The 14,036-nt window shown below is 32.8% G+C and overlaps 1 protein-coding gene across 3 annotated transcripts in view; it reads right to left on the reverse strand.

Annotated features, from left to right (window-relative positions):
- Positions 1-1,570: 1,570 nt before the first annotated feature.
- CSMD3 (CUB and Sushi multiple domains 3) overlaps positions 1,571-14,036 on the reverse strand; it is a gene marked incomplete at both ends in the record, with an annotated part of 1,095,706 nt that continues 1,083,240 nt past the window's right edge. For all 3 annotated transcript variants that reach the window (XM_081258479.1, XM_081258478.1, XM_081258477.1), the window contains 4 exons: positions 1,571-1,730; positions 5,253-5,388; positions 7,434-7,521; positions 8,421-8,533. In XM_081258479.1, coding sequence (XP_081114605.1) covers positions 1,571-1,730; positions 5,253-5,388; positions 7,434-7,521; positions 8,421-8,533 — 497 coding nt within the window. The remainder of the gene's footprint in view (positions 1,731-5,252; positions 5,389-7,433; positions 7,522-8,420; positions 8,534-14,036) is intronic.

A 14,036-nucleotide genomic window follows, 5' to 3' on the forward strand; every position in this document is an offset into this window, starting at 1 on the left:
ATGTTGAGAAAATTATATGAATTTCCAAAACAATGTATCTCAAAGTGGTTTACAAGAAATTCACTATATGTTGTAGACATAGATCCAAGTAGCGCTCCAGGTGCAATGATTTCTCTTAGGCACTCTGTCTCGTGATACAAAAAGTCGAGACTGTTTACAAGTTTATCCATATTTGAAAGGGACAAGAACAAAGTGTTCACACTGGGTACATAATTTATTCTATGAAATAAAACATGCTATAAAAAGAAGACAATGACCTATTAAATCAAAATGCTGGCATTACTGTGATACAGTTGTAAATGAGCCACCAATAACTTGCAAATACATATCTTAATTTGATTTTGAAAGAAACCTGTCATATCTGAAGGCTGCTTCTTAAGAATTAGAGTACAGAAATTTAAAAATATATGAATATTTGGTAAATCCACAACTTAAGAAAATAAATTTATATTGGTGGTTTGAAAGTAATTTCTTTTTTTAGCCATTTTGAGTAGGGGCTGGTCCAAAATATATGTTTAACTCATTGTTGACTAAAAGTTAAAAATTTTTAAAACTTAGAATTCTAACTCACTGTTAGATAAAAGTTCAAAACAATGTTAAATAAATTTGAAAGCTCAACTGGAAGGATAAGTAGATATACCATAAAATAAATAAGTAGATTAATAGGTTCTATTTGTTCTTGCAGAAACATTGGAAAGTTTGTTAAAGAATGGTAAGTTTGGTGTCTCAGATAACTGCAAAATTATCTTTATTATAGATAATTTTTGGCAGCTAAAGTGGTTTCTGAGTGACAAAACAGATTGAAGCAAGGAGTTAAACACTATCCCATGGCTCACTGAATAATACTTGTTACAACATAATGAGGGAAGTCAGGAGGATAACACGATGATCTTGTCATTTGCAGAAACTATGACAACCAGTCTAAAAAAAGATAGCAATATGATGCTGAAGAACAAAAACTAGAGAGTCAAATCAGAGTGGGCAATCTTATCGCTTCTGTGGCATAAACTAGTTCATAAACATTTCAGGGCATGACTCAATCTGAAATAACCAGGGAAATAAAGAAAACAATGACTCAATTAATAGGAAGGAACAGCTGATAGAGTGGTGTGAAATACAGACTTATGGGTGTGATGTAGCTCATGACAGTTAAAGAGAAGTCAGTGATCTATTGACTCCTGTAAGTATAGCTCTTATTTTCTACCCTATATCATTTTTTTAACCCAGTCCCTCTAATATAGTTTATAAAGCACAGAAATACTGATAGTGGATGCTCCTCCAATATATGCAAATAAGTTTATGTTTTAGAATAATCTCCTTTTTAAAAAAAGCAAATAAACTGTGAATAAGCACTCTCAGAGTGCAGCCGATTTTTGTAAAACTCTCCATGGTAAACATGAAGAAGAATTATGGTCCAGTTTATGAAAAAACACTCTTCTCTATCATTCCTCGGGAAAAGGTGACCCAGCTAGTCCTGAAAAGTGTGCTTTAATTTGTTTATCAGTGAACTAAATGTGCACTGTTTTGTGTGTCAATTTCCAAGCTTCTGAAGAAGGCAAAGGTTGCCACGTTATACCATTGTGCAGACTGTGTTCAAGTTGGGATCGAACCGTACTGCCTTCCCTTCCACTGACTTCGAGTTGGTGTCATACATGGGATTTTCAAAAGCTGCTTGGCCATTGTTATTTTCATGAACTGAACATCCTGTGTACTGTGTTTTGGGTGCAGTCCTGTTGATGAGAACATTGATTAGCTATATGTTAACTTTCTTCAAGAAATAGCAGAGTAGGGCTCAAACACAATGATTGAGTTATTGTTAATGGATAATGTAACTTGAAAGTATTAATTGAGAAAACATAAACTCAATACAACACATTTGAACATTTTACCTGTCACTTTTAAATCCTGAGTGACTTCTTATTTACATACAATATATATTTATAAAGAGCACCAATATGAGTAAATGTAAATAAATGATATCATGGCTATTCTCATTAATTTTCTTATGAAATAATGTTATCATTATGAAATAGCATGTAAAATATAACTAAATTATGATGCTGATGAATTTTAATCTCATTACTCTTCATTCCTCAAATATTTACTGAGCATCTATTAAGTACTAGGCATGATCCTAGGCATTGGATATATATATATATATATATATATATATACGTATATATATATACGTATATATATATATATACATATATATATATATTTTTAACAAAAACATGAAGTCATCACTCTCATGGAGCTCATATTGTAATGATAGAAAGCAATGAATAAATTAAAAATAATAAAACAAGAAAAAGATAATGAAAACTGTTTTGATAAAAAGGAAAATGGTTTACAGGACAGGAAGTAACTGGGAGCCAGTTTAGGAGAGGTAATAAGGAAAATCATCTCTAAGGAGGCAAAATTTAATCTGAGACTTAAAGGACAATAAGGCGTTGGTTCTACAGTAATAGGAAGGGGGTTCCAAGAAGAGTAGACATCTAATGCTGACGCCTAATTTGGGAAGGTGCTTGGAGTATCCCAGAAACATAAATATTCAGTTGGCTTAAAATTATATACAGTAGAGCAAGTAAATTCAAAATCTCAAAGAAGAAATTACTATCTATATGATACTCAAGTCATGAAAATAGTTTCCAAAGAGTTACTGATAACTGAACATTTGCCATTAGTTTATAAAACACATGGAATCTAGGCTGGCTGGTATAAGTTGCTCATCTTGAATTCTTGCTTCATTTTTTATTTGTCTCCTTTTTGACTAATGTTTATTTCTAGTTTCTTTTTCCCACATCCCACTGCATAATTTGCTGACATTTGTAATGGAACAAAGGCATACTTGCCCTTACCTGTTTCTCAAACCTAATTCCTAAAAAGGCTTTGAAATAAATCTCCTCTGTTTACACCAAACACCACAAATTTCAACGATTTATTTTAGTGTAATTTGTATTTGCCGTTATGTGCTTTTACTACCCCTAATGCATTTTCTGAATTTTTCTCCATACTAAAAATTGTTAGGTGATTTGTATGATGACAATATGAAAAAAAAAACTATCTAAAGCTTCTTTCAAAAGCATCATCTATATATTGTTATATAATATAAATTATATTGTTTACAACTTGCTGTTGCCAGGTGCATAATTCTAATGGATCATATTTGTCTCTTTTTTCAAACTAGATTCACAATAGAAACAGAAGGAACATCATTTCCTTCTAATTAGGTAAGGATCACAAAGATGTAAAAGAATTTCCCTCTGCTAATGTTGAGCTACAGCTTTAAGGAAAATAATATCAAGCTTTAGAAAAGTTTACACATCAATGAAAATTACCTTAAAACTAATCATTTCTAAATATAAGAGCAAAATCTATAAAACTCTTAGAAAACATACAAGTTGTATGACCTTGAATTTGGCAATGGTTTCTTAGGTATGACACTAAGCACAAGTAACAAAAGAAAAAAGAAATAAATTTTACTTCATCAAAATGAAAAACTTGTATATCAAAGAACACTATCAAGAGAGTGGAACTACAACCTACAGAAAGAGAAATATTTGCAAACCATATATCCAAAAAGGTTTAGTATCCAGAATACATAGAGAACTGTTATACCTCAACAAGAAGACAAATAACCCAATTTTTAAAATGGCCAAAGTACTTGAATAGGCATTTCTTCAAAGAATGTAGGCAAATGACCAACAGGCACATGAAAAGATGCTCAATGTCATTAGTAATTAGAAAAATGTAAATCAAAACCACATGAGATACCACTTCACTAGGATGGTTAAATGGAGGAGTACCATATAATCCAGCAATTCCATTCTTGAGTACATACTCAAAAAAACTGAAACAGTTATACAAACAAAACTTGTATACAAATGTGTATAGCAGCACTATTCATAATAGAAAAAACATAGGAACAATCCAAATGTCCATCAACTGATAAATGGACATATTTAAACACAACACATTCAAACATACAATGCAATATTATTCAGCCATATAAAGGAATAGTGTGCAGATATATGGTATAACATGGATAAAACTTGAAAACATATTACATTCAAGAAGCCAGATACAAAATGTCACAATTCTATGATTCCATTTATATAAAATATCCAGAAGAGGCAAACCAACAGATAGAAAGCAGATTAGTAGTTGCCTGGGGCAGGGGTGGGAAGAGTAGGGAGTTACTGCTTAGTGGGTACAGTTTCCTCTTGGGGTGATAGACGTTGTGAATATACTAAATGTCACTGAACTGTACACCTACAATGGTTTAAATGATTTTATGTTATGTGTATTTTATCACAATAATAAAAAAGATTAGCATAGCTTGTTTTATAAATAAATTTAGTGATGATTTTTATCATTAATAACATCTTATATTGACAAGGCCTAAACAGCTGCTAATGCACAATTGTTACAAATTTACATAATATTAAATAGATCATTCTTAGATAATACAGACTGGCATTTATAATAAAAACATCAGTTTTGAGAAAAATACATTACATTTAGGTATTCATTTAAATATCTGGTTACCTGCATACTTTTCTCTTCTTTTTTTTTTTTTTTTTTTGCATACTTTTTTTCTTAGTAAGGGATGGTCCCAAATAGTGGAGAATTGCATAGTGAAGCAAGCCCCTTACCAGGATGTTGTAATGGATGTAGTGAACAGGGACCAACGAATAATCTATATAGTCATATATGAGATATATCACAAATATAATATATTAATTCCATCATCTTCTAAAAGCAACAGAAATAAATGAGAGGATTAGAGGATTTTATCATCTGTCTCCCTGGGTAAAATCTATCAGTATTGTCAGGTGAAATAAGAGGTTTGGACACAGCTTCTTCCTAGTTCTTTAAATAAATCTGGCAGCAGATATCATCGCTTCAATTTAAACCTTAACTTAGATTTGTATCTCTAAAGTTTCAATATGGATAATGTAAAAATAACTTATACAATTAGTTATGTACCAGGAAATTGACAGGCAAAAAGGAGGAAGGGTTAAGTTGAATGCTTGTGCAACTTAACAGAGCAATTTTAGTTGTGTGTATATTGCTGTGGTGGAGGGAAAGGCAGGGGAAAAAATGGTTTCAACAACTGTGGCAATATTTGGCACACAGAGATTTAAACAACCCAGAAAAAAATGCAAGTTAGAATTTGAACTATAGAGTAAAAAGAACATGAAATATAGATTTGGGAAATGCTTTATACCTAAAATCAACAAACTTACCTTTGTTTATAAAGATAAAATCCAAATCCTGCAAATATAAGTGCAAAAAAAGGCACAAGAATAGCAATGGCCACAGAACTACTATTTGTACCATGAGGTTGATTTGAAGAATTTGAACCTTCTGACATATTCAGTCCTATAAAATAAGAAAATAACTTATAAAATCAACTCTACTTTATCACACTTGATTTTTTAGTTTTGTGAACCAATTAATTTCTTCCTTGCTCAAGATATCTACTTGGAAATATCTGCAAGATGTACTTGGAAATGTACATAGTAAACAAAAATAATTCACAAAACTCCTTCAACTCATTTCCACACAATTTTGCACAGTGCCTACTATGTATAAGATATTTTTCCAGGAAAGGATACAGAATAAAAAATATGCAGAGCCTCTGAACTGAAGAATTCATACAATTGTGGGAAGAATACAGAGCCACAAATAAGTATATATATCAAGGATGAATGATCAATGTGCTTTAGGAAAGGAAGGAGTAATTCCATCTGGTGGTATGTAAGAATGTTTTCTGGAGGACTTATGAGATTGACCTTGAAGAATCAATAGAACAACAAATAGAGGAGGAAGCAGGACCATCAGAAGCCTAGAAATGGGAAGGTGAGTGGCATATTTAGAGGATGTGACAATCATTAGGCATGTCTGTGTGGAAAGGACATGTGGTAGGGAATAGGAGGGTAAAATGATAAATTATTTGAAAAGGCATAAATATGATTCTAAAGAGCCCAAACTTTCCACCCACCTATAGTGAGGAACAACTGGATGTGTTTGGGAAAAAAAAAAAAAAAAAGGCTCAGTGATAAGATACAAGATTTAGAACAGCGACTAGGGTGAGATGGACTTGAGGGAGTCTGGTCTGAAAGCAAGAGTAGTTTGAAGATTGCAGGAACATCCTAGATAAAAATGGAAATTAAGATGTGAACTGCAGCACTAGGAAAAGCATGAAAAGATAGATTCAGAACTTGTCTGTGTGGATGAAAGGGAGAAGAAGGCATAGGATTTAGTTATGTTCTACTTGGGGCTGAGTAAGTGGTTATGACATTTGCACAGTTAGGAAATGAGAAAAATCAGGTTTGTCAACATGTTGGAACAGTGACTAGGGAAGAGAAAATAAATAACAAGCTCTTTATTTAGAAAGAAATAGTTCCTTTTCTATAGGTGCTGTTTTAGACATGTAGTGCTTGAGATGCTTTAGGGAATTTTATGTGAAAAGATCTTGCATTCATTTACACAACTGTGTTAATGTACTGTGTTAATAAATGTTTTATCCTGCTTTTAAAATAACAATTTTGGCAAGACATTATCTGAAATGACATCTTATTAGCCTTGCTCATTTGGAGAAACCTGATTTGCCTTTTTGATAAATATTCAACTAAGTCATACCTTAGTCCATGTTAAAAAGTGTTAGTACCTTTTTTATACATTATTTTTCCAGGGACTCATAAAACTTATGTAAAAGTTCAAAGCAATGGAATTTTTAAGATAAACATCAAGTAGTAGATTTTAGAGCCTGAATTTACTCTTTATGCATTAATACCACAATATAGTAATGGGAGACAGTACACCTTAGGAAAATTAAACACCAAAAGCTATGTTAATAAATACATTCAAACGAGACCATTAAATGTTTATACACATTTTAGAAGAGTTAGAAATAAAAACGACAAAACTCTGTGCCTCCCACCGTGGAAAATTTACATATCTGAAGAGCATAAGGTCCCAAAACAGGGCTCAGTCCTCAGTTATTTTCCCTTTCCAGACTCTATGAGTTAAAATGCCACTACATTTTTTTGGAGCAGTAAGAAAGTTGCAACAATATTCAAATTGCAGAGAAGTATTACAATTCTCATATGATAAAATTATTTACAGTTTAATATTTTCTTTCATATCTATATCACATGTTCTCCTTTTTACTTGCTTGAGGGCAAGACAGTTTGTCATGTTTATATGCTGAAAAATTAAACATTGTACAGAGCTGGAACACAAAGAAACAATATTCTGAAGAATGCAAATATTTAAAAGGTTATCAGATGTGTCAATGTATAGTCCTGACAATGCAAAATTCAAAGTATAGTAAGTATGCCTAATGATCAGAATCCATTGTACATTCTTATGATATCTAGAGTAATAAAAGAACTACATGAAAATGAAAATGAATACATTACCCAGTCTTTGTAGTCCAAATTGCCCATAATCTTTGCCCTGAATAAATCCTTGAAATACATAAGTAGCTCCATCAGGCTCAGCAGAAACCTAAAAGTATTTGTAAGTTTGGTTAAAACTGAAGACTGGCCACAGATATATTTTCCCAGACTTAGAAAATATTCAGTTTTACTCTGAAATGAATATTATGCAGAATTCCTTCCTCCATATCTTCTACTATGTAAAACACAGAACACTGAAAATCTGCCATCATTAAAAAGCAAAATTTAAAATTTCATCTTTAAATAATTATGATATGGAAAAAAGGGGATTTGTTATTAACATGATACAGATTTATAGACTTATTTTAGGCTAAGAGACCTGTTGTCAAGAAAAAGGGCGATGATATGATGAAACAGAATGAGGCAAATGTTCAATTAAAAATTAAAATATAATAATACTGTCCTTCGTAGATTAGATTACTGTTCAACATATATGCACTCCTTTCCCCCCACTTCCAATCAACCTTCATGGAAAGAGTATACTTTCTACCTCACTGAGTTGGATTTGGTCCTGTGACTTGATTTGGTCAGTGGAATGTGGGTGGAATTGACAATCTGTCAGTTCCAAGCCTAGGACTTAAGAGGCATGTTTCCCATTATAAGTCAAGGAAGCCAGTCACAAAAGACCATGTATTGTATGATTCCATAAATATGAAAGCCTAGAACAGGGAAATCTAAAGAGACAGAAAATAGAGTTGTGGTTGCTTGGGGTTGTGGGGGTGATGAAGGGTGGATGGGTTGGGTGATAGCTACAGGGTATGGAGTTTCTTTTTGAGGTGATGGAAATATTCTAAAGTCAACTGTGGTGATGGCTACACATCTGTAAATATATGTGTGTGTTTAATTAGCTCAATTTAGAAAATTAGATTTTTCTGGAATTTTAATGACAAAGCAAAGCATAAATTTGTTATTAAAATTAGCAGCAGACTTTTAAAGAACTATACTTACAAAGCCATCCATGGCCCAATCTTCCTCCTTCATTTTCTTCACAGAAGCTTGAGCTGGTACTTTAATAAGATAGATGTGTAATATTAGGCGAGCTTCTTGGCTTTTATATACTCCTGTAAAATGTAAGGACATTTAGTCTATTAATTTTGCAAACAGTTATGCTTTACTTTACTATCTATAACTACTTAAATATATCATAAATGCATGTGATAGAAAAGAAATAAAACAAGGCCAAGTCAAGGCCACCTTCACCCATAATGCTTTTCACAAATCCTGCAATATATATTGATCTCTTTTTCAGCTGAAATTTTCAACTCAAATCTTAACTGTGGGGTTTAAATTACCTATGCTATTAAAATTAAATATTACTGTTCTTAATAATATCATTCCAAGATTATTGTAAACAAAATTATTTCTTCCCCCAAACAGATTTAAAATCTTCAAGGATATGAATTATATGTTAAAATTCCAGATATCTTCCGTAATAATAAGTTAGGTTCCAAATCTGAGAAAAAGAGTATTCGAGGTGCTACTGGTGCCACAAAGATGAATATGTTGTTCCTATCTAAAAATAGGAGGCTTATGTGAATTTCTGATGAAATAGGAGATATAATGATAGAGATAGAGAATATGATGAATTAAAGGCCAGAAGAGAGAAGGATCATTTCACACTGGAGTACTTAGGAAATACTTATTAAGAAAAAAGAGCATTTGAGCTGGATCTCAAAAATCAAGTAGAATTTTTAATTCAAGAAGGTAAATATAGGTAATGGCATAAAGGAGAGAAGCAAGATGACTACAATTTTCTTTTTTTTTCCTGAATGAGAGTATTCCAGGAGTAGGAATAAGCTGGAATGTAAATGTGTTTAGGGGAATAATAGAATATAAGGTTCTAAGTAAAAATTTTGTGATTAACTGATGGTTGAAATTTGACTCATTACTTCACTCACTTATATTTCACCTATGTAATAAGGTATCATAAAAATTAGCTGGGAATACAAATATAATGATACATAGATCTTGATCTAAAGTAAATTAAAATTAATAGGGAAAACATACAAAAGTAACCAAAATTACTGGGAAAATGTTGTAATTAATTTTATGGAGACAAGGATAGAAAGTTAGTCTAACTATGTTTGTTTATCTATATTTGTAGAAATTTGTTTAAAAATTTTTCTAAATTAGAATACATATATATTTAGTGCTAACTCTCTTACAGAAGGAAAATAAAAATTTATGTTTCAACATTAAATAAATCAGTAGTCACATACTCCATTCATTCATATAAAGCTTCTTTCAATTTATATCATGTAATTGTGTATATTTTTAAAATTAAAATACATATTAACTTCTAATACCTTTACTTTGGGTTTACGGTAGGCTCATTCAACAATACAAAATGAAGCTTTATAGTTCTTGTAAAATTTACAAAATCAACAGATATAATTTTATTTATGCCACAAATTATTCCATTATTAATAATTTTATGGAATATATACATTGCCAAGAAATTTAAAAATACATATTTCATATTTTCAATAACAATACTTTTAAAATGTATTTTTAAATGAGAGAAATAATTCATATTCATTGCGGCCCATTTTGTTCCAGATGCATTTCTTTTTTTTTTTTTTTCTAAACACATTTATTGGACTATAATTGCTTTACAATGGTGTGTTAGCTTCTGCTTTGTAACAGAGTGAACCAGCTATACATATACATATATCCCCATATCTCCTCCCTCTTACATCTCCCTCCCACCCTCCCTATCCCACCCCTCCAGCTGGTCACAAAGCAACAAGCTGGTCTCCCTGTGCTATGTGGCTGCTTGCCACTAGCTATCTATTTTACATATAGTAGTATATATAAGTCCATGCCACTCACTCACTTCATCCCAGCTTACCCTTCCCGGCCCCATGTTCTCAAGTCCATTCTCTACGTCTGTGTCTTTAGTCCTGTCCTGCCCCTAGGTTCTTCAGAAACATTTTTTTTTTTAGATTCCATATATGTGCGTTAGCATACAGTATTTGTTTTTCTCTTTCTGACTTACTTCACTCTGTATGACAGACTCTAGGTCCATCCACCTCACTACAAATAACTCAATTTCGTTTCTTTTTATGGCTGAGTAATATTCCACTGTATATATGTGCCACATCTTCTTTATCCATTCATCTGTCGAAGGACACTTAGGTTGCTTCCATGTCCTGGCTATTGTAAATAGAGCTGCAATGAACATTTTGGTACATGACTCTTTTTGAATTATGGTTTTGTCAGGGTATATGCCCAGGAGTGGGATTGCTGGGTCATGCTAGTTCTAATTTTAATTTTTTGAGGAACCTCCATACTGTTCTGCATAGTGGCTGTATAAATTTACATTCCCACCAACAGTGCAAGAGGGTTCCCTTTTCTCCACACCCTCTCCAGCATTTCCTCTTTGTAGATTTTTTGAGGATGGCCAGTCTGACTGGTGTGAGGTGATACCTCATTGTATTTTGATTTGCATTTCTCTAATGTTTAGTGATATTGAGCATCTTTTCATGTGTTTGTTGGCAATCTGTATATCTTCTTTAGAGAAATGTCTATTTAGGTGTCTGCCCATTTGTGGATTGGGTTTTTTGGTTTTTTGATATTGAGCTGCATGAGCTGCTTATAAATTTTGGAGATTAATCCTTTGTCAGTTGCTTCATTTGCAAATATATTCTCCCATTCTGAGGGTTGTCTTCTCGTCTTGTTTATGGTTTCCTTTGCTGTGAAAAGCTTTTAAGTTTCACTAGGTTCCATTTGTTTATGTTTGTTTTTATTTCTATTTCTCTAGGAGGTGGGTCAAAAAGGATCTTGCTGTGATTTATCTCATAGAGTGTTCTGCCTATGTTTTCCTCTGAGTCTTACAGTGTCTGCACTAACATTTATGTCTTTAATCCTTTTTGAGTTTATTTTTGTGTATGGTGTTGGGAGTGTTTTAATTTCATTATTTTACATGTAGTTGTCCAGTTTTCCCAGCACCACTTATTGAAGAGGCTGTCTTTTCTACATTGTATATTCTTGCCTCCTTTATCAAAGATAAGGTGACCATATGTGCGTGGGTTTATCGCTGGGCTTTCTATCCTATTCCATTGATCTATATTTCTTTTTTTGTTCCAGTCCCATACTGTCTTGATTACTGTAGCTTTCTGGTATAGTCTGAAGTCTGGGAGTCTGATTAATCCAGCTCCGTTCTTCTTTCTTAAGATTGCTTTGGCTATTCATGGTCTTTTGTGTCTCCATACAAATTGTGAAATTTTTTTGTTCTAGTTCTGTGAAAAATGCCAGTGGTAGCTTGATAGGGATTGCATTGAATCTGTAGATTGCTTTGTGTAGTATAGTCATTTTCACAATGTTGATTCTTCCAATCCAAGAACATGGTATATCTCTCCATCTGTTTGTATCATCTTTGATTTCTTTCATTAGTGTCTTATAGTTTTCTGCATACAGGTCTTTTGTCTCCTTAGGTGGGTTTATTCCTAGGTAGTTTATTTTTTTGTTGCAATGGTAAATGGGTGTATTTCCTTAATTTCTCTTTCAGATTTTTCATCATTAGTGTATAGGAGTGCAAGAGATTTTTGTGCCTTAATTTTGTATCCTGCTACTTTACCAAATTCAATTGATTAACTCTAGTAGTTTTCTGGTAGCATCTTTAGGATTCTCTGTGTATAGTATCATGTCATCTGCAAACAGTGACAGCTTTCCTTCTCCTTTTCCGATTTGGATTTCTTTTATTTCTTTTTCTTCTCTGATTGCTGTGTCAAGGACTTCCAAGCCTATGTTGAATAACAGTAGTGACAGTGGACATCCTTGTCTTGTTCCTGATCTTAGAGGAAATGTTTTCAGTTTTTCACCATTGAGAACGATGTTGGCTGTGGGTTTGTCATATATGGCCTTTATTATGTTGAGGTAGGTTCCCTGTATAACTACTTTTTGGAGGGTTTTAATCATAACTGGGTGTTGAGCTTTGTCAAAAGCTTTTTCTGCATCTACCGAGATGATCATGTGGTTTTTTCTCCTTCAATTTGTAAATATGGTGTATCACAATGATTGATTTGCATATACTGAAGAATCCTTGCATTCCTGGGATAAACCCCACTTGACCGTGGTTTATGATCCTTTTAATGTACTGTTGGATTCTGTTTGCTAGAATTTTTTGAGGATTTTTGCATCTATGTTCATCAGTGATATTGGACTGTAGTTTTCTTGCTTTGTGACATCTTTTTCTGGTTTTGGTATCAGGGTGATGGTGGCCGCATAGAATGAGTGTTCCTCCCTCTGCTATATTTTGGAAGAGTTTGAGAAGGATACCTGTTAGCTCTTCTCTAAATGGTTCATAGTATTCACCTGTGAAGCCATCTGGTCCTGTGCTTAGGTTCTTTGGAAGATTTTTTTTTTTTTTTTTTTGTATTTTTTTTTTCTTTTTTCCGTTGGAAGATTTTTAATCACAATCTCAATTTCAGTGCTTGTGATAGGTCTGTTTATATCTTCTTTTTCTTCCTGGATCAGTCTCAGAAGGTTGTGCTTTTCTAAGAATTTGTCCATTTCTTTCAGGTTGTCCATTGATTGGCATATAATTACTTGTAGTAGTCTCTCATGATCCTTTGTATTTCTGCAGTGTGAGTTGTTTCTTCTCCTTTTTCATTTCTAATTCTATTGATTTGAGTCTTCTCCCTTTTTTTCTTGATGAGTCTGGCTAATGGTTTATCAATTTTATTTATCTTCTCAAAGAACAAGCTTTTAGTTTTACTGATCTTTGCTATTGTTTCCTTCATTTCTTTTTCCTTTATTTCTGATCCGATCTTTATGATTTCTTTCCTTCTGCTAACTTTAGGGGGTTTTTTGTTCTTCTTTCTCTAATTGCTTTAGGTGTAAGGTTAGGTTGTTTATTTGAGATGCTTCTTGTTTCTTGAGGTAGGATTGTATTGCTATAAACTTCCCTCTTAGAACTGCTTTTGCTGCATCTCATAGGTTTTGGGTCGTCGTGTTTTCAGTGTCATTTGTTTCTAGGTATTTTTTGATTTCCTCTTTGATTTCTTCATTGATCTCTTGGTTATTAGGTAGTGTATTGTTTAGCTTCTGTGTTTGTATTTATTACAGATTTTTTCCTGTAATTGATATCTAGTCTCATAGCGCTGTGGTCAGAAAAGATACTTGATACAATTTCAATTTTCTTAAATTTACCAAGGCTTGATTTGTGACCCAATATAAGCTCTATCCTGGAGAGTGTCCCATGAGCACTTGAGAAGAAAGTGTATTCTGTTGTTTTCGGATGGAATGTCCTATATCAATTAAGTCCATCTAGTTTAATGTATCATTTAAAGCTTGTGTTTCCTTATTTATTTTCATTTTGGATGATCTGTCCATTGGTGAAAGTGGGGTGTTAAAGTCCCCTACTATGATTGTCTTACTGTTGATTTCCCCTTTTATGGCTGTTATCTTTTGCCTTATGTATTGAAGTGCTGATATGTTGGGTGCATAAATATTTACAATCGTTATATCATCTTCTTGAATTGATTCCTTGATCATTATGTAGCATCCTTCTTTGTCTCTTCTAATAGTCTTTATTCTAAAGTCTATTTTGTCTCATATGAG

The sequence above is a fragment of the Mesoplodon bidens genome, assembly GCF_964165515.1.
Source record: "Mesoplodon bidens genome assembly, chromosome: 16".
Lineage (NCBI taxonomy): Eukaryota > Metazoa > Chordata > Mammalia > Artiodactyla > Ziphiidae > Mesoplodon > Mesoplodon bidens.